General features: G+C 49.6%; 1 protein-coding gene across 1 annotated transcript; it reads right to left on the reverse strand.

The window, feature by feature from the left end:
- Nucleotides 1-1,520: 1,520 nt before the first annotated feature.
- BBS2 (Bardet-Biedl syndrome 2) lies at nucleotides 1,521-21,409 on the reverse strand. Its single transcript, XM_084270082.1, has 17 exons — nucleotides 21,281-21,409; nucleotides 18,371-18,598; nucleotides 17,873-17,998; nucleotides 17,057-17,119; nucleotides 15,313-15,390; nucleotides 13,048-13,152; nucleotides 12,036-12,122; nucleotides 10,664-10,799; nucleotides 8,634-8,773; nucleotides 7,130-7,274; nucleotides 6,406-6,577; nucleotides 5,306-5,435; nucleotides 4,266-4,397; nucleotides 3,659-3,796; nucleotides 3,107-3,219; nucleotides 2,539-2,687; nucleotides 1,521-1,965 (listed from the first exon to the last, which is right to left on the reverse strand). The coding sequence occupies exons 1-17, from the start codon at nucleotides 21,395-21,397 to the stop codon at nucleotides 1,859-1,861; spliced, it is 2,166 nt and encodes a 721-aa protein (XP_084126208.1). The 5' UTR covers nucleotides 21,398-21,409; the 3' UTR covers nucleotides 1,521-1,858.
- Nucleotides 21,410-21,762: the final 353 nt, after the last annotated feature.

Consider the following 21,762-nt stretch of genomic DNA (forward strand, 5'->3'; position numbering starts at 1 on the left):
TTGCTGCTGTGCCCCAGCCAAGGGCTGCTTTATTTCAACGGGCAACTGCAAACCTGGCACCACTTCAGCTTACGGGACGTGGATTTTACATTTGGCAAAGGTAATAGTTGATTTTACAGGAAAATAAATCATACATTTGTTGTCAGCAGCTTAGCTGGGGGAAGTGAGCCGTATCGGAGGCGTGGACCACGACCGAGGCCTGACCTCGCTGCTGAGAGCAAACAGAGCTGGGACTGGATGTGCCCAGTGCACAGCCCTGAGTCAGGCTGATGGGAAAGCATCTTTCCCAGCAGAGCTACTCTCTGGGCACCAAGTGTGCTACTCAAGCACCAGTAAGCAGGCAGCAGGGCCTCCAACGTAAGGAACAGAAGAGGTTGGAACAGTGGGAATGGTCCCAGCAGGGTGGCAGGAAGCCCAGCACTTATGCCAAGAGGCTGCTCCATAATCAAGTCCTGAAGCTCAGAGCAGCGTGGGTGGCTCACCACCCTCTTTACTGAGGGGCTGGATCTGACTAAACCAGGTTCTTAAAAGGATTCAAATGAACTCCCACTGCGGATCTGAAGAGACGGAGCTCTGTGCTCACAGCAGCACCAGCTCTCCATGGCCAAGGGGACGAAGCAGTGGGATTAAAAACACATTGTGAGAATTATTGTCCCCAGTCAACTGGTCATGTGCTCCCCAGTTGCTATATAGGGAATACTGGGAACTGTTGGCTTTAAGCCAGCATTGGCAAGCAAGAGGCAGAGCAGTTCCAGGAGGTGAGCGCTCCCGAGAGCCCCGTCTCGCAGAGGTGGGCAGCTGCCTCCCCACCATGGCAAACACCGATCCGTGGGGCAGCAGATGCTAGGCACACTGGGGCACAACCTCCAGCCTGCCCAGGGTATTTTTAGCTTCTCAAAGAAATTTGCTTTGGCAAAGGTTCTGAAATATCATTAGATCTAAGATACAGCCTTACTGTAATATTTTAATCCAATTCTAAGAGATCCCAAAATTAATAAACAGGTTTGAGCCAGGAGCCAAAAGATTTTTCAGCACGTCCTTTTGATCCCATCAAGTACTGCCAGCGCTGCATATGCACTGGTCTGGGTGTGTGGCTTGTTTCTGTTCTTCCTGGAACGCATCCCTTGCCCACCCTGGCATCAGCAGGTTTTTTCCAGCACAGAAGCAGTAGCTGGAAGCAAAAACTCCCTGAAATCCAGGTGTGGGGAGAACACTGGACACGGAACAGGCGGCTCCCTACCTGTGCATCGTCGGAACTGGATGGCTTTCAAAGTTCTTCTGGCTTAAAACAGCAGGGAGAGGTGATCCCCTTGGTGCTGCCAGTGCACCCAACGGCCACTTCCCTAGAGAGCAGCACATCCCTGCAATGAAACCAGGGATTCTCCGACACAGAGAGTTTTATGTGCACAGAGACCACACAGCACAACCAGAAAAGCAGTTTGGGGTTGGTGTTTTCCCCCCCCCTGCTGCCTCCAACAAATAATCTACATACCTTCCCACCTCAATCAGACCAAAGGCAGTTGAACCAGTCTATGTTTTAATGGAAAAGGTGATGCTGTAACTACAAAATATATTAAAATACATAAATAAGTTACTGTAAGAAAAATAACTGTTCCAGGGTTATACCTCTGCCTTGCATAAGTATCACAGCCCAGCTTAAAACCTGGCTGTTTCCTTCAGGAAGCTTCCTGTGCTCTGGCCAGCACACCACCACGACTCCCTGCCTGACAGCTGAACTACAATGCTACCGTTGCAACGACTTCACCCTACAGCGGGACAGGGGACTGAATTCACCACCTGTTGTTCCTGCTCCGTTATCTGCCGGCCGCACCGCGCGGCTGCGGCTCCGCCGGCGGGTCTAGGAAGAGGCCGTTCCCACCCGCATGATCCTGAACAGCATGTTGAAGTTGTTGCTCCTGATCGCGTCCCGACAAGCGCTGATCACTTGGGTTTTGGGTTTGCCAACTGCAGAGAGACAAATAAAAACAAGGAAAGAAGCAAAACACCCCAGTGGTTACTGAGAAACCAGTGAAGAAAACACCCAGTAGGTCTTGGCTCTGCATTTAGGGGTTTCTTTCAAGTATTTTTAAATGCACAGTGAAGTGCCACCTTCTTCTTTTCCCCTCATACGTGAATAAAATCCTTCCTTTAAAGAAGAATCTTCTGCAGTGGAGCTTAAAGGGCATGTTTGCAAGAGGAATCAGTAAACATACAAAGAAAACCTCCTTCCCCCAGCAACCCAGTAAGAGAGATTAACAGCCCTGCTTAAGCTGATAGCTGGTTTGTTTTTCTTAAAGCAGAATGATAAAGAACCAAAATGCTGCTTTAAAATTGTTTTTCATAATCGTGCTTGACACAACCAGCAATTTCTGTACTGTCCAGAGAGCTGGAAACAGCTTCGAGCTGTTCTTCTGAAAACTGGGATCCCAGATTAGACTGGACACAAGCAGAAAAAGGGAATGAGAAATGAAATGAAGTCCCTTAAGCATCCCAGGTGGCCTCTGAGACACACCATTCCTTCTGAGCACACACACTTACCACGTAGCCGCCCGGCCCGCTGGATCGCCTGGTTCACAGCTCGCAGGTTATTCAACAGCTCCGTGTGGTTGTTGCATCGGATCTTGTATTGATTTATTAAATCTCTGTTCAGGTCATACAGCTCCATGTACCGTGTCTTCATGCTTTTCCTGGGGGAAGAATCACCCTGGTTATTAACTGTGTCTCTGGGAACAGGGCAGTGGTTCCCAGTTTGTCCGTGTAAAGGTGCAGCAACAGATGGCTGTGATGGCTACCACAGCTGCCAGGTCTTCAGCACATTCTTCCCTTAATGGAGCTGTTCTAATGTATCCCACCACCATTCTGAGGTTGATTCACCCCACCGGCTCTGTACTAAATCCCTCCCCTTTTTCCTTCCCCAGGCTGGTTTTCCACCAAAAGAACAAGACAAAGCTCAAGGAGACCAGCAAAGGCACCAATTCAACATCACAGGTTACGAGGAGGTAACCCCCCCAGCACACCAATAGGTTTTTATGCTCTTCTCTGCCTGGAAAGACCAGCTGTTCCAAACCCCACACACACACACACAAGCTAAGCAGCGACTGCTCACATGTCTCCCAGGAGTCGTGCGTCTTCCGCCTGCACCAGCATGCCGCGGATGAGGTTGGAGTGTTCAGCCATGTCAGCCGTGAGCCTCTGGTTCACTGCGTGGTGCTCATCCACCTGCCCAAGGCAAACTGGGCTAAGGAAGGGCCCTGGCACTCTGGACACACAGGTTCAAGCAAACCCTGGCCCGGTGTAACAGGAAAGAACATCCCCAACTTCACCCACCCGCACCCCTGGGGTCATTCTTCCCCTCACCCTGTTTCCCCAGAAAGGGGTGATGAGGCTGAGATACAGAACTCAGGCTCTGACCCAAATATGCAGGTCAGTCTCCCAGGAGACATTTAAACATTGAGAACACTCATCAGGAGCCTGGGGACCACAGGCCTGCTCCACAGGACACACAGAAACCTGAGGGAGCCCCACAGTCCCTTTGCACAGAACACAGAGCAAGCTGTGACCTCCACGGAGAAGATGACAGCAGTGTGGGGACCCTGCCCTCCAAACACCCCTGATGACTGTTCAGCTGACAATTTAGGAACACCCAGAGCCTCCTCACCTTGACCAACACCTTCCGCAGCTCCTCAAAGTACGCAGGGAAATCTGCTTCCACCTGCAAGTCCTCGATGGCCAGGAAGGAGGCCATTGACTGGATGATGTCACCAGCCAGATCAATATCATCTGTGTTGATGGAAGTCTGTCAGAAAGGGAGGAATATCTTCTCAGTGCTCTCCTGGGCCAAAACATCTCCCTGAGCAGCCCGGCAGGACTGCCTCTCAGCTACTGCAGGAGCGAGCTCTAGGCTTTAATTGGGTATGGAGACCCTGATCTCAAAGGGGCTTTGATTCAGGTCCGGGGCAAAATGGTGTCTGCAATCACAGGAGCAGAGCAGAAGTTACAGGCAGCCTCAATCGGTGGCTCCCTGAACCCACTTCTGTGCAGGAACAAGCACCATCCCACAGATCTGGAGGCTAAGCAGACTTCTCCATCAACCTGCCCTGGGATTTTATCCACTGGCAGTAAAATAAGACACCAAAAGGTTTCCAAAAACACCCCTAAAACAAGAACACCTCCTCTGCCTGTTCAGCCCTCCTTCAGTTTCACTGCCTCATGCTTCACAAGAGGATAATTAACCTGGTGTTCCCCTTGCCCACCAAGGTACTCACCTCTCCACCAGCCTTGATTTTAAGGCAGAGCTGGCCAGCATTACGAAGGGAAGTGAAGCAAACCTGAAAGGGAGCGCTCTGAAACTCAGCATCCTCTGGCAGCAAAAAGCTCTGATTCAGCCACATAACAATCTTGGGAAAATAAGAAACAAAAAAAAAAGCCTCAGCAGTGGGGAAAGGCTGGAGACCACACAGCGTCCCCATGCCTGGCAGGTCAGAATGGGGACAGGAGAGTCTCTGCTCCAAAGCTGAATACTGCTGAGGAGATCAAATCCAACCACCAGAGACCCCAAGGTCAAAGCAAAAGCCCAGCCCTGGAGACTGGAGAAGGCTGGGATGCAAGGCTCGGTCCTACTGCAGGAATCCCTGTGTTTCATCTCACTTTGTCTTGGCAGTTTAACTCTCATAATCACAAGGTTGGAAAAGACCTTAAAGATCATTTAGTCCAACCATTCCTGTCCTGTGCTAAACCAGATCCCTGAGCACCTCATCTCCCCATCTGTTAAACACACCCAGGGGTGGTGACTCCCCCCTCCCTGGGCAGCCTGTTCCAGGCCCTGATGACTCTTCCAGTGAAGAACTTGGTAAAGGATGTGTAAATATGGCAGGGCCCTACAAGGGAAACGGCCAGCTCTGCTGCCATCCCACAACTCAGACCCTTTAGAACCAAAGCTGCTGCTCATCCACTGGGAAACCGAGCCTTTATCCAGGCCCTGTCCTGCCTTTTTCCTGGTTCCTGCCCATTTACAGACTCCAGGATTTGCTATAAAGGGCTCCTGCTGCTGGCATGCCATCCAACATCACACAGCCAGCATGATAACACCCAAAATGCCTCACGATCCCAGGCTGCCAGCTCCTGCAGGACTCCTGAGGCAGGGAACGCCTCGACTAGGGCATCTCAGCACTCAGTCAACTTTAACACACAGATCCCACCGTGCAGCTCACAGTGTCTGTTTTCCTTTGCTCCTGGAAATCTCCAGCTACCTTCAAACCCCTGACCCACACAGGCCTGGGCGACAGGGAGCACAGCAGCACCTCACCCTCTGCGGCCTCTCGTTCGTCGTGCAGGTAACGAAGCTCAGGGGCTCCGTGGCCGAGTCCGGGCTGCTCAGGGCGTACATTGAGAAGCGGGGAAGCTGTCTCGTCAGCTCAAATACATGGAACTGTGTGCTGGAGGCAAGCCAGAGGGAAAAGAGAGACACAAAACATACCAGGAGTCACCAACTGCAGTGGTTCCCTGCTCCTTTTAGCTGGCACAAATAACAGCAGGTCCCAGCTGTGCAATCAAGTTTACTGTTTTCCAGCAAAAAAACACGGTGCAACTTGGGAATTCCAGCTTTTCATCACGTCACAAGGTTGAACAATTCCTCCCCATTACTTACATTTTTCATAATCCTTCCAACAAAAGACATTCTCTGGGCTAAAAGGCTTCAGGTTTTACTATGTGATTGGGTATTTTCTTTACAGGTTCAGTGAAGTCTTATTAAAAGCAATTTATTTTTTTTTAAACTGAGAAGCCAGAAGGGAATTCAGTGCCATACAGTCTTTCTGCAGGGAAAGGACACTGCATCCTTGGGCACTGCCAGCCTTGAGCAGGGAGAAAGCTGGCATCAAGCGTACATGAAGGGCCATTTTATTCCTGTGGGAACCTGGGGAAGCATTGTCTTGAAATTGGGCACATGCTACTTCCTATGCACCCCACAGGCAAAGGGGTTCGGGGTTACCTCACAGCTTGAAAGACAGAGCTGTGCCCCCAGGCTCGCTCGAGTACTTCATGTGGAGCTGCCGCAGCTCAGGCAGTGCCTGGGAGCAGGGAGCCCAGAGACAGCCTCCCCCTCTCCCAGCTCCCACAGTAAGGGGTCCTCCGGATGAGAAACGCTCACTGGGGCTGGGCCAGAGCACAGGAGGCCCCAGTGACTCCTGAGCATTTGGACTTCTGTCTGGAGAAGAGCTCAGCATGGCAGCTGCAGGAGTGTTTTTAAGAAAGCATCCTGTCTGTCCCTCCAGTCACAGTGAGAAGCAGAGCACTGGGGAATTACCGGTGTGCTTCCCATGGGACAAGCACAAAGCCGCATCACTGCAGTTTCCTGGTCACACAGTTAGCCCCAGAGACCAGGGGAGATCACAACACACAACTCACCTGTTCCTGTAACCCACAAAGGCTTTGATGTGCAAATCCACAGGGACATCTTTGGGTGGAGTAAGGGGAACTCGAACGCAGCCCGAGAGGTTCTGGAGACTGGGGTGTACCACGTGGCTCTCTCCTTCAAATATGCCTTCAGCAAAGATCAGCACAGCACGGATGATCGTGTCTTAGCCACAGGAAGAAAAAGCAGTTCTCACATTAGCAGCTGCTCTCTGGCAACAGACCACCACTTGGTTCAGAAGGATGCACAGTCAACTCTTTACACCCTTCTCTGAGTTGTTAAAACACCCCTGGTGACTGGCACTACCACGGCTGGACCCGACTGCATCCTCAGCACACCTGGTGCCACGGATGTTTGCCATCTTGGGGTGCTTTCAGCTTGGCACTGAGGTCCAGCCACACTAACACAGCTGTGGGTTAACACTCAGCATCAACACAGGGAGAGGCACAGGGATCACCAGGACTTATTACATCCAAGCTGAACGTTAATTGCCTTGGAAAACCAACACATAACAAGAAACAAATTCCATCAAACTCCTCTCCCCTGAGACCCATCAAAGGAACACCACTTGATCCAAAACTCTGCGAAAGGAAAGCAACCACAAAGGGGAAATGGCAGACAATAAAGGGGAGACAGGCAAATCAGCAGCTAAATATAACTCAGTGTTTGCATGAATTTACATGAAACAAACATCAGTGGCTGCAGGTTACCACTCACCATTTGTGGTGGAAATGCACAGCTCCACGTGGGCAGACTGGCTGTCGGAGCCCAGATTAACTGAGAGGGCTGTCTGGAGCTGGGTGTTTGCTGGGATCACACCTCTCTGCCCGTCAGCTTCCTTCAGCTCAGCGTTCAGTTCAGCCTGTTGCAAAACACATACCCCCCCTTCAGAATGTCAAGATTTTCATTCAAGCAGCCTAGAAAACACACACAAAAGTCAGTTCTCTCTTCTTGGAGGAGAAGGTGGATTACAGCCACTCCCAGACACTTCATGTAGCACTGAAGAGCGGCTGGATTAGGCACAGGCTGCAAAGGCTCGTGCTACAATTGGAGTGCTTTACTGTCAGTGGAGCTCAGCTCTGTACCCAAACCTTTATTCAGAGAAGTGCTTAACATTGTCCTGGTTTCAGCCAGGATGGAGTTCATTTCTTTCTAGCAGTAGAGGGAATGCTGTGTTTGGGAGTTGGGTTAAGAGCAGTGCTGATAACACACGGATGTTTCTAGTTATTGCCAAGCAGTCAAGGTCTTTTCAGTTGTTTATATTTCCCCACTAACAAGAAGGGAAGGGACACAGCCAGGACAGGTGACCCAAACTGGCCAAAGAGGGTATTCTGTGCCAATTACACTGTGCTCAGCATAAAGGGGGGCTGGTGGGAGGAGGAGGCGGCAGCTCCAGGATGTGCAGTTTTGGGGATGGTCCAGGCTGTACAGCTGAGCTGTGTGGTTGGGTGAGAAACCACACTGTGTATCACCTGTTTCATATATTTTGCTACCAAGTCCTGTTATTATTGTTATATCTCTCCCTCTGCTATCTCAGTAACTATTCTTATCCCAACCCACGAGGTTTTGGATTCTTGTGTTTTCTTCTCCCTCCCTTCCTCCACCCTCAATTTCCACTCCTCCCTCTTAAAGAACAAGCAGCTGCACAGTGCCTGGCTCTCAGCTGGAGCAAAACCAGGACACATATATTCAGTTTCAAGCACAAGCTTCTGTACTCCCACACTTCCACTGTGGTGGGCATTTAGTGTCTAAATAGGAGTATGCACTCTCCTCAGACTGCTTCCCAAAGCTCTTCTGCACCTTCACCACTGAGCCACAGGTACGCTTCCTACACCCTGGCAGCACTCCCAGCCCTCACCCCCCACCATCAGCCTCTCACACCATCCCCACTCTGACCCCCAAGCTGGTTTACACACTGGAAATCACAATTTGCAGTTGCCAGCCAAAGCACATGGGGCTGAGCAGAACCCAGCTCCAAACAGAACCGCTCCAGTGAGCCAAAGCAGCAAGGGAGATGTTACTGCAGCACAAAGAGCAAGTTCTGAACTTGCCCAAGGAGCAAGGCAGATGCAGAAGCAGGAATCCCCAGCAGATAATCTCTCTGCATCCTACTAGGTTACAGCTCTGACTTGTCCAGATTGCCCCACAAAAGCTTCCCAGATTACTCCCTCCAGATTTACAGCCATAGGAAGGTGTGTTTTACACATTGTTTACGTGGTACCTTTGCATTTTCCTCGTAATTTCTTAACTCCAGCAGCAGGTTTTGCTTCTTTTGACTAAGCTCTCGGATCAGGTCCTGCTCAGCACTCGTATCCATGAGGTTTCCTTTCATCTCCTCACCTCCTGGCAGGTAGCCTCGGACTGTGCAGAAACAAAACACCGCCAGGTTCAGCAAAGCTTTTCACAAAGGCCTCCCCAAAACTTTAGTTTCTGTAACAAGAACCCCTTGTACATGTCAGCAGCAGACACTGATCCTGTTTGTCAGCTGGTAGCATTCAGCTCAAAACCTGAGCAGAGATTTACACACAGAGAGGCTCTCAACTTCCCTGGAGGATTAGGACAACAGAGCTGCATATTAAAAAAAAACCCAAAAAGGACTATTTCCAACCTGCCTTTAAGCTGGCTTCACCTGACCAGACAAGCGCAGCGCCCGGTCCTTCTGTGAGAGGATTCCCACTGTGATCATTCTTCCAGGTGCTCAGGCAAGTTTGCAATTATGCAAAATTAATAAACTGTATGGCTGGATCTCCAGAGCTGTTCAGAGGGGTTGTTACTGTCTGGAAGTGACTGCAAGTCACTGCCAATCAGCCACTAAACAAGATTTACCCACGTTAGTTTTTCCCCAACTCAAGGGATACTTCACTTCAAGGGACAAGCCCTGTTTCCCAGTAGCCCAGTGAGGCAGAGTTATGGAAATCATCTCCAACTGCCTGTGGAGACAAAAGAGCTGAGCCGGTGATGAGGCAGAGGTGCTTGCTGTAAACTTCCCTTTTGCTCTAGGGCTGCGTGCTCTGATTGCAGCTGGCAATGAAAGCCAGGGACAAAACTCTTACACCGGTGAAGAATATGCTGCCTGGCTTCATAAGCCCCATAAAAAGCTGGAGGAACTTGAAAAGCCCTCAGCGTGCACACTGTCCTCCCAGGAAAGGACAAGCTTGATTATTTTGGAGCAAATCGTTCACTTAAAATGAGAGCAAGACAGGAAAATACGCTGAAGCAGAGACCCCCACCTCATGGGAAGGCATGCTGGCCCCCCAGACAGAACTCCACTTAGGACTATGAGAACACACTGTCTGTGCAACCCTCAAAATGCCTAAAGGATCCTCACAGTGCCCAGGTTTGTTTCTGATGAACCCATCAGGAAAGGATGATCCTGACATCTGGTGACACCAACTTACAGAGGTGTGCTAAGCCAAGCTAGCTTCAGGACCACAGACAATGCTCCCCCTCTGTAGGCTTGGGAAGAAGGTTTCTCTGCTGAAGCCCAAGCGCAGCAAAATCCTGCAGCCTGTGATTAAGACAGACAGCAAAAACACTGTGCAATTTACCCAGGACAGGCTTTTGTTCCAAATGGGTTGTGCCAGACCTGCCTGTCTCAGGCCGCCGACGCCAAGCAGTTGGATAATCACAGCAGTACCTTTCCCAGAGCCACCCCTGTAAATTCATGCTCAAGTGATTTAAATAATCTGTGATCACATTTGTTTCCACTCACAGTAACCAGGTCTGACTTCTTGAGTGCATGGTGGACAAATCCACTGGCTCTCTAGCCTCAGGACAGCGTTCTCCAGGAAATGATGCACTGTTAGCATCTGACATCTCTAATACATAAATTAATCATCTTTAGAAGAAAAGTAGAGCACACGGCCCCGTAGCTCTCTAAACATCTTCACCCACTGAAAATGGCCAAAGAATCATCACATCCAGGAGATGAGATGTCCTACAGATCTGCCTGCAACAACGCTGCCTGAAGAACCACAGCCTGTACTGGATAGAGCTATCTTGGCATTATTAGGATGGGGCTTCTTCCGTTAGGCAAATGAACTTTGATGGCTTCTTGGATCACAATGAAACGCACGCTGGTTATCACAGAAAATCCCACTTGCAGATAGTGCAACCCAAAATTGCCTCAGCTTCACATAAAGCCAAGAGAATTTGGCACAGGAAAGCGCCTATGGAACCGAAACAGCACTTGTCTGACCCGAGGGGATGTGATGTGCCTGGTGTTATTACATATTGATGTCCTGAGCTCACCTTCGCCATCGATTGAACAGCAGATTAACTGGGTGCTCCCATCCATTCTGTAATCCCCCTCCACCACTCCTGCAATTGAGGAAGCAAAGTTGTCCTTAAAGATAACCTCTCCAGTTCGGTCACTGCGTGCATCAACCTGGAACAACACAAGAGTTCCCAGGCACAGCATGAACAGACAAGCCAGCTCCAAAATACACAGCATTTTACACTCTGAAGTGTCAGCTGAAGGCTCATGGAGCTGGCAGTGAGCTTGGAGCTCTGCTGAGCAGAGCAGCACACACGAAATAACAGCATCAAGAAACGACCTCTAGACAGAGCTGGCTAGAAGGAGCTGCTCTGCAGAGACACCAGCCTAAGCTACCAACGAGAGGAAGGAAAGAAGGGGACTGCAAATCTGTGCTGGGAATGCAGTCGTGGTGGAACTAAACCAGGAATAACCTCAGCGTGGCATTCGCCACCTCTCCTATTAGCTGCAGCCTTCAAACATTTCAGTCATTTTCACAGGAGAAGAGCAGTGAGGGGGGCTCAGTTCATGCAGCATGTCTTTTCCAAAGCCTGGGACCCAGCGTTACTCTTTCAAGGAGCCAGGGATTGTTTCAGGCTAGAGACTGCCAGTGGAAAAGAACAAAGTAGGGAGTAAAGCAGGGAGAGGCTCCCTTTGACCGTGTTATACACCTAACCCAATCTCAGTTACAACACATCTGGGCTCTAGGCTGCCAGGCTGATATGAAGTTAATTAAATTCCCCCCAGGCTAATGAGAGTAATGAGAGGTGTGAAGAAAGAAGCACAGCTTTACAAAAAAAACTTGGCAAGCTGCGTCCAGGAGAGATTTGGCAGCCAGAACAGTCGTTTCTGGCTAAGAAGAACACCAAGCAACAGGCTTAAGAGACTGGGACTGAGCTGTATAGAATGCCTTTACATAAAATTCACTAACGCTCACTGGATTAGTTCTAATCCTGCCATCATCAAGCCTGACGCCGCTCTCCTGTTACACAAGTGCTCTGCCTTCCCTGCAGCCTGAGAACATTCAGGAAACACGGCAGAGGACTACCAGCATGTGCTTGAGAGGCAGCTGATGAGACGCTCGAGAGCTCTAGGATGTGGCATATGATCTCTGCTACCACAGAAACAACTCACCACACCTTAGCAACTGGCTCTGAGCTAAGCAGATGAAGCAGCTTCTCTCTTATCATGCACTTAGCACCAGATTCACCACCCAAACTGGGTTTTGCTGCAGTAGTTCTTCAGCACTCTGTTTCCAAAAGGGGTTTTGAATTTTTCTGACTGTTCTCCTTCAGACAATTTAAGAGCCTTGTTCAAACATGGCTTCCAGATTCACAGCTCCTCCTTTTCCTCCCGGTATAAACTCACCTTCCCGTTGGACCAGCCAGTGATCAACTCGCAGACACCGTCAGAGTTCAGGTCGAAGGCGTGTATGCTCATTGCATGGTTCTTGGACTGTGGATGGAAGGAAGAACAATGAGTTAAGCCTGGGTGTTCCTCAAAACTGCACACGCTCAACATGCGAGGCCAGAGCACAAAGCTGCACAGAGGATTACAAAAAGGATTCCTGGTTACAGGAGGGAATAGGAAAATGCCTCAGCAGGAAGTCTGAGCATCACCACCTCTAGGGTCACCCGCATCTGAAACATCAGCTCTTGCATTCCACATCTAGCCCACTGTTCCCAAAGGATCCAATCGTTCCTTTAAATATATTTTCATCCAAGGAGGAAATCAGAACTCACAAAACCAGGGTGTAAAAAGCCAAATTCTCTAGAAAACAAAAACAAATATCAGAACTTCAACACTGGCATAAAATGAGACCACCAAGGAATGCTATTAGCCTCTTCCTGCCACCTCCGAAGGAATTCTGTCTTAGTGCCAAACAGACCGTTCTAATCAGCGTTGGATCAAGAATATTAAAATGAGCATCAGGAAAGGATCTTCCCAACATCATTTGCCACAGCAGCTAATTGCTTTTGATGCAAAAAAATCACCTCTGAACACAGAGAGTGCAAGGTTACTTCAGTCTCTGAAACAGTTTATTGATTCAAAAGGACAGCCAGAGGCATTTCCTAACAGTGAACCCAAGTTTCTCTGTTGCACCCCTGTTGCTTAAGTGACTCTGCAAAGCTGAAGCATCCCTGGTTGCAGCAGCGCTTCAGCTATCACCCACAGTCCCCAAAGCACTGAAGGAACTGACATGGCATTAATTGATACATTATCTATAAAAACAGGTAGATTTTCTAAGCAGCTGATTACATTCAACTCAGCAGAAAACTTCCAATTGACCTGAGGAGTCAGGATGAGATCAGGATGACCTGAGAGGAGGTACTCAGCAGCCTTCAAGCTGTCAGTGCTGACATGCCACCGTTGGACTAACCTTAATCCTCCAGTAGCGAGCGGTCTTGTCGTAAACTCCCACCGTCCCGTTGGAAAGAGCATAGCCAAACCGACTGCCATACATGGGGCTGAGGGCTGTAATCGTCTTGGGTGGGAGGGGAAGAGGGAGAGAGAGCATTCAGCAGTGAAAACTTCTGCACCTTTGAGGAACAGACTACACAATCTCTCCATCACATGAACTGTACACAACTTGGATACCAAGTCCACTGGAGCAGGTGTTAAATATTGAAGCAACTGTTTTTAAAAACCAGCTTGCAATCACCAAAGGCCTTGTAGGATTTCCTCACACAAGCTGCACTGCCAGTGCTAAGATACACTTCAGCAAAGATTATGGAACTGCCCTCAAATTGTGTACTTTGACCAAAAATTTCCTACCCCAAGCAGCACCACAACTGCTCGCAGGGTTCCTACGGCCACTGGTGCAACACATCATCACTGAAAACCTACACCAAACACCCAACATTCCTTAAAGCTTCAGGACCAGAGGATGCCAAGGAGTTCAGCAATACATGGGCTGGGAAAGCCCTAGAGATACTATTGGTAGAAAAACTTTGCCTGAGATTAGGGACATAACAATTGACAGCTCCCACAGTTGGACATTTTCTGGAACACAGCTAGAACACAGGGCTAGGTATTAACCTGAACAAGTAACAACTCCAGGGAAAGACAAGAGAGTCATAACTCAGCCTGCTTCTTGCTCCTTTTCAGACATATTTATGTCCTCATTGAGCTAAGGCTGCCAGCGCTTGGAAATGTGGGTTTTTCCATGCACCACAACCAGAGATTTTAATGTCATGAGGAACAACTGCAATCATCTGTCTGGCCTTCTACACAGGGTAGAACAGGAGACTTCCTTAAATTAAATCCTTCACCAACTTCTTAATTAAACTCAGCTGACTCTGCTCCTTGATTTTTTTTTTTTACCATAAAATAAATATGTTTCCAAACCCTTTACCCTTCTGTCTGACAGGACTTCTCCAAAGCCCTTCTCAAGTACCAAACCCCTCCGAACTGTGAGCGCCTGGGAAGCACAGAACACCTCAGCAACAGCCTGAAACTTATAAAGGTAGCAAGGCTCCCTTTAAAACCTGACTGTCCAATTATAAATCCATGAATCACAACAGTCTACCTTTCAGTCTGGTTTCATTTTCACCAGAGAAAGTGACTGAACACAGAAACGCCCACTATTCAAGCCTTCCAAAAGAGCCACAGCGTACAGAGCCACTGTTGCCCAAACTTTGGTGAGCTGTGCTCTTTTCAGTTACACCAGGAGGATGTTAACAGGCCTCTGAAGACTCTGAGGGTGTGAAGTTAAAACAATTATACTGTGGATCTGGAAATAAATCACACAAGAGAGTGATGGACCTTTAGCTTCCCTCCCACAAGGAATCACTGCACAGCTCGAGGCTGGCTACCATACAGCAGAACGATTATAGGCCCAGCTCTAATTCTGGCTATAGCAACAGCTTCCTTTCCTAGAACACTGGATTGATCTTTTACAGCTCTCCATAATCGGTTTAATAGGTAACTAAGCCTTTTAGTCCCAACTTGGGCAGCAGGGAGACCTCAGACCTTCAAGGACAAAGGCCTGCAGGGTGTCCTTACTCTGCCCTGGGCCCAGAAGGGCCATGGGAAGGGTAACTCCTACATGCAATGGCAAGGGGAGCTGTCTCCCATCCAAGCAACCACACTTTAACAGTGGCAATCTCTCACCTCTTAAGCCACCAAGCAACTCCCACACCTTTTGGGTATCCCTCTGAAAACCTATCTACCCATATTTTATTTCAGGCCCTGCAAAGGTGCAGCTCTGCTTATACAGCCAGTATGTAGTTCCCCCTGCCTGGGCACACACAGGGACAGGTCACTTCATCACCATCACATTGACATAAGGGAGGACAACTGCAGAAGATGTTCCTTTGCTCATAAGGCACTAAGAGCTTCAATCCCTACCCAGCAACCTTAACCACCTTTGGCCAGGGCCCTGACATTCAGCCAAGCCATAGTTAACTTTTCTCTACACCCTGAAAGGTTTGTAAATAAACAAAGCAAAAATAAACCCCAGCCCTGTGCATAACAGAGTCATTATTAACTCTTAACTGTTGCAGAATAGATGCTGTGCCAAATAGTTAAGTACCTATTTAACTCCACAATACAGCTGAACCAGATTAACCAGAGCAGCTTTACAGTACACAGTGCTTCCAGCTCCATCAGCAATTAGCAGAAACATTAGCAAGAAGTACTTTACCTCTGTCTCTGACATTTCTGCCACAATCTCATCTTCTTTAAACACCCGGATATCAAAATCTTCAGAACCAACGAGAAGCTAGGAAAAAAAAATAATAAAGTCTACCTTAAAAACCAGTTATTTAAGCTAAGGATATAAAAAAGGATATACTTCAGGCCCTGGAGAGCATATAAATGTAAGTCCAGCAATGAAGAGGTTTTGATAGCTGTATGAAAAACTGCCAGTGGAACAAAAGGTACCCTCTGTCAAGCCTCCCACTGACCAGGAATTAGTTATACTGGGTTTTGTCAAGCTAGGCTCTACAAATGCTCAGTGAAATATCTGGGGTAGGAATGAGGAAAAATACTTTGGAACATCAGGGCCACGCTCTTAATGTAAAAGATGCTGTGTCAGGATTCACTGTATCCATCAAAAATACTAAGCTGCCTGCGTTGAAGCAGGAGACCTGCAGCTCAGGTCACAGCTGTACTCCGTGGGTTACTCCTGGTTACTAGCCTGTGAGCAAACAGCTGGGGAAAAGCCTCATTGCTCAGCACTGCACATCCCTTGTTAAAAAAAAACCCCTCATAACTAATGAACCCAACTATCAAACCATCACTGCTCCTCCAATCTAAATGGCAGCTGGAACTAGTGCAAAGCATGTGTCAAATGGGCTTCAACCTGAGGCAAATCATCACATAAAGAGGACATCAGCACTGAACAAGGTCTTCCCATTCTCAAGGCTCATCGTTTCTTAGATCTTAGCTCCTTTCCTAGAGCAGGTAGAAGGCAGTAGAGTAAAAAGGACACCCCACAGGAAAGCACTTTATCTAAAGACGGTGGGTGGCAAGTCACAGCTTCTATTTTGCAAACTGAGAAAGCAGGGAACAGATCTGCTTAGCACCTGGCCCAGGGCAGAACTATAACCCAAGTTTAAATCCCAGTAGTGCCTTTCCCCAATGAACCAGTGAGGCTTCCACCTTGACTTGGCAAAATGGACAGGAATTCCTATCCAAGCCGGGTTTTAGAGAAGATTCAAGGTTTTGTTTTGGGTTTTTTTTGCAAAGCAAGTATGCTTTATATTCTGACAAACTACATTACACCTAAATTCAGGACTTCATCTGTGCACTGCAGCCTGTGCGATCAGAAGGGCAGCTGCTCCCTATCGCTTGTCTCGCGTCTTATCAGCGAGACACTCGCAGGAAGTCAGCTTCATTTTAAACCAGAAGCAGCAGGAATATCTCATCTCCCTGTGTCACCATGAAGAGACAGGACTGGATTCCTCGATTTTACCCATTGTGAGCGAAGATGGTCACAGTGAAGCTTTTTAAGAGCTCGCTTTCACGTGCAAGATGCTGACAGGCTGTTTCTCTCGAAGCGAACCACACTGGAGAAGCACCACTGAATCAGCTGCCTTGCAACCCATGGCCACAGGCACTTGGTTGTGTTTTCATTTTAATTACACCAGGAGATGTGAAAGAAGTTTTCCACTACAGTTGGCAATCTATCCACCAAAACAAGGCGGTGATGCTCATTAAGACCCCCTGATACATTTAGTTTTACGCACTCCGAGCGGTCCTAGAGGCCAGTGCTGCTCCCTATACCTGAACTGTGAATGCCTCTGCCAGACTGGAGCCCAAAAAAGGCCCAGCCTCCATGCAGTGTTCACTTTAACTGGCATTGTAAAGCAGTCATGGTTGATAACCCCTAATTATTACAACTCTTGCGATCAAACAGCTGGATTCACACTTCAATGGTTACAAACCTCATTTTTGCCATCCCCGTCAAAGTCACACAGCGCCAACGAGCGAACGTTGTCTCCAGTAACCTAAAACAAGACAGACAGTCCTCAATATCAACAGTAGCCACTAAAAAGCTGAGTTATTTTCATAATCCCAGCTGCAACAGAACCACAGAGCCAACATTCAAACATCACCTGTCAGGGAAAGCCTGCCTGCAGCCTAACTCTCCTCACACTGACCATGAGAATATCCTCATGTTCTCATGAGACAGGAAAAGTTACTGATGCTGAGAGGATTTTGATAATCACATTCTCAAAACACAGTGGCCCTGATGACAGGGGTACAGGCTACCCTAAACCAAGAAGTTATGGGAAGGTACTGGGGAGTAATGGAACATGTTAAGAACCAGCTATAATAAGATGGTCAAAAAAAGCTGGTGTGCAGATGCTTTTAGGCAAAGGTAAATATTTAGCTATAAGATATGTTTATCAGAACTTATTATAATCACTAACCAATCAGTGGGGTGTAAACAGTGTATGCAACCAATTAGCAGTTTTTTAGCTTGCCACGTTTGCAGTACCAAATGTCTAGAATCTGTGTGACTTCCCCCAATAAATGGCTTCACCTAAAATTCACAGAGTCGCGTGTCGCCCACCGCCAGTCTCTGCAATCATCCGAGTGCTCTGGATACACAACCAAAGGCAGCATAAGGTCCAACACAATTAGGAAAGCTCTGAGATGCTCAACAACAAAATTCATATTTGTGATATTAAAAGCAATAGAAGAGCAATTAGTACCACTGACAGAACCTTGTAATAACAGCAAGTGCCTAGCCTTACCGTCCAAAAAAGGTCATTTCCTTCATAATCAAAGCCCTGCAGGGCACAGTTTCCACCAATGATAGCAAGTGGAGATGAAATATCTCCCAGCTTTCCAAGTACCATTGCATTGGCTCCATCAGAAACCTACAGGGAAACATTAAAGGGAAAAGAAACAGCAGGCAATGAGACACTGGGGCACACAAATCAAAGAGAGCTTCCAGCATTACCACTGTTGCTAATTTAGCTGAGCTCCCCAATGCCTGTTAGCTGGGGTTTTTTTTATTTAGTATTGAAAATTTGCTCTCACACACATATACACAGCCACAATCACACTCACTGTGAAACATTCCAGATACTCTAGAAGCAAAACTTTCTGGATACAGTAATAAAACTGATGCAAAGAACAGAAGCACAATGAATTGGCAGGCCCGTAAAAAGCATCATCTTCAGAACAGGGGTGTAAAACACCCCCCAAACCAATGAGGAAACGAAGTAAAAGCAGCTAAATTAACTTGCCTCTCTGTAAAACAAATCAGAGTTGTTATATACATCATAAGCCAGTAAATTAGTCTGTGTTCCAACCAGGAGACAATCATAACCAAGCTGAGGGTTCAACACCCCTGAAGCTAGACAAGTGATGCCTTGGTTAACGTTGAGAAGAGAGATGTCTGAATCTTGGTTACTCTGCACCATTCGGTTTGTGCTTGTTCTCTGCCCTCGGGCGTGAGGATTATGAATAAAAACCTGCAGAAAGAGAGACATAAACACTGTCACAATGCTGGTATACATCTGTATACAAACACTGAGGATTGCTCGTAACCACGATGGGGAAGAAGGGCACCCAACTTGGCTGAAGTGAGGACGAAAGACTAAGGATTTTCACTGACAATGCTGTTTCCAACATGTTTTTTTGTTGCAGAATAGCTTGAGAAGCAAGGCCAGGAGCCTATGGAGCAGTTGTTTAAGCAGTCACCTGTGTAGCTTTGTAAGACTGGGCCCCACACTGTCTTGGTGAGAACAGAAGGGTCCACAATCGGTCAGCATATTCTTGTGTATCATACAGCAAGGCCACAAGATGCGGGAGCAGGAGGTGTGATAAGCATTCAGTGTTCCTGGGACTGAGAAAGAGACATGATTCCCAAGCTACCAGATGGCTGGAGTATGTAAATGTAACCTTTAGTTAAGGGCCAATTAGAACACAAGTATAACACGTGGTAGGAATAGTACAAAAGGAAGTGTGTGCTTGCAATGAAGTTGAAGCTGCTTTATCAATCACATTGATTGGCTGCATCTTCCCTCTCGTCGTGGCAGCTTTTTACCAACTATTCCATGAAAGGGAAGGGGCAGGGAAGCCCCAGCTCTGGCCAGCAGCACTGTGCCACCATTACTTCATTTCTGAAAACGGCAGGTGAGGAGCCTTCAGAGTAAGGCCAAAAAGCAAGGCAAAGGGAGCCACAACCAACCAACCACGACACACACATGCATACATTATAAACTATAAAACTAGAACCGAGCTACAGAACTTCTGTTCAATCAGCAAAGCTGCTTTGCCTTCTGCAGCCTTGGGCATAAAGTCCAGAAGAACTGTGAGATTCTCACAGCTCGCTGGCAGGCAGCTTCCCAGAAGTGACACAAGGGTTTCTGTGTACATGTGTGTTAGTGCAAGGAGTCTGTTTCAGTAATGTGGGCAGTATTTCAATCAAACCCTTGCACTTTATCTGAAGTTGAGAGGCTGGGTTATGCTATCCTGTGGTTGGCCTCAACAATCCCTGTGGTTGGACTCAATGTTCTCAAAGGGCTCTTCCAACCCAAGTGATTCTGTGATGATATCCACCTGGTAACAGCATTACCAAAAAGAACCCAACCCCAAATATTTAGGGCAATTGACCCAGTACCTATCTGTAACCTCCATCTGTAGGTAACCATGGTGGATTTCCTAGCCATAAGGAAGCTCTTATTCTCACTGACAGGTGAGATGCTCTGTGCCAAGTGGGATATTAGACAGGCTATTTACCCCTAACAGCCTCTGCTCCATGCCTGTGTGGTCCACCTCTCCAGCAAGCCTTTCCTCAATGCCGTCCCTAAAGGCTCCGACAGCGGGTCAACACCAGCGCTGGACCTAAAGCCTCTGGCTGGGTTTCTGCTTCGCCCGCTGTTGCACCGCGTTGCACCCTCTGGTCTGCACGTCAACCCTGGAGCGCCGTACGGCGGCCTCCGCTCCCGCAAAGGGGGGAACACTGGCGACAGAAGCCCGGGCACTGGTTCCTTCGCCGGCAGCAGAATCACAGAATCACAGAATCTTAGGGGTTGGAAGGGACCTCAAGAGATCATCGGGTCCAACCCCCCTGCCAAAGCAGCTCCCTATCTCACATTACACAGATAGGCATCCAGACGAGACTTGAATATCTCCAGAGAAGGAGACTCAACCACCTCCCTGGGCAGCCTATTCCACTGCTCCATCACCCTCACTGTGAAAAAGTTCTTCCACATGTTGGTACAGAACTCCCTGTGCTCCAGCTTACAGCCATTGCCCCTAGTCCTGTCCCCACAGACCACTGAAAAGGGGCTGCCCAATTCCCCCTGCATCCCAAGTCTAAGATATTTATAAACACTAATTAGGTCCCCCCTAAGCCTTCTTTTCTCCAGGCTGAACAGACCCAGCTCACTCACCCTTTCCTCATAGGGGAGATGCTCCAGGCCCCTAATCATCTTCGTTGCCCTTCTCTGGACTCTCTCCAGAAGGTCCCTGTCTTTTTTATCCCAGGGAGCCCAGAACTGGACACAACACTCCAGGTGGGGCCTGACCAGGGCAGAGTAGAGGGGGAGGATCACCTCCTTCGACCTGCTGGCCACACTCTTCCTGATGCCCCCCAGGATTCCACTGGCTCTCTTACCCCCAGGGCACACTGCTGGCTCATGGCCACCCTGTCACCAACCAGGACCCCCAGGTCCTTCTCCACAGAGCTCCTTTCCAGCAGGCGCAGCGCTGCGCCCCGCCGCCATCAATCCCTCGTCCTAGGCTGGTAAACACGGTAACACACCGGGGCGGCGGCCGCGTCTATCGGCGAACCGGCGGTCGCCACGGGACAGCTCTTAGGCCGGGGTAGCGAGGGAGCTCCCTCTCCCTAGCACGGCTCCAGCCGGACGCACCGCGACGGTGCCGGGGCCGCTCGGCAGAGCCCAACACCCACCTCCCCTCCCTCCCTCCCTCCCTCCCTCCCTCCCCAGCCGCGGCGCCCCGCTGTGTGGCAGGGCGAGAGGAGCGGGCCCCAGGCGCTCCGGGGCGGCGCTCCAGGGCAGGCCCCGGCGCCGCCAGCGGGACAGGCCCCGGCCCGCAGAAGAGCCGTTTCCCCCGCAGCTCGGCGGGCGCACGGAGGGGGGGGTGGGGGGAGGCGAGCGGTACGGCGGGCCGCGCCGCCCCGTTACCTTGCCCGCCTGCGTGGCGGCCGCCAGACAGGGGTGCGTCCCGTCGTACCGGCCCAGCGCCACCATGCGGGGCAGGATCTTGTGGTTGAGCTTCAGCGTGAACACGGGCACCAGCATGATGGCGGCGGGGCAGGGAGGCCGGGGGAGACCTGGCCGGGCCACGGCCCACGGACCCCGCCACCGGGACCGCCGGAGCCGGGCACCGCCCTCTCGCGCACGCCGCCGCTGCGTCACGGGGGGGCGGGGCCGCGGCGGGGAGGGGCGGGGGGCTGGGGGCTGGTGGGGGGTGTCTGCGGAGCTCAGGGGAGGTGGGGGCAGTGATGGAGCTGGGGGGGGAATGAGGGGAGCTGGGGGGCAGTGATGGAGCTGGGGGGGGTAATGAGGGGAGCTGGGGGGCAGTGATGGAGCTGGGGGGTAGTGATGGAGCTGGAGGGGGGATAATGAGGGGAGCTGGGGGGTAGTGATGGAGCTGGAGGGGGGGT

The sequence above is a fragment of the Gallinula chloropus genome, assembly GCF_964237585.1.
Source record: "Gallinula chloropus genome assembly, chromosome: 13".
Classification (NCBI taxonomy): domain Eukaryota; kingdom Metazoa; phylum Chordata; class Aves; order Gruiformes; family Rallidae; genus Gallinula; species Gallinula chloropus.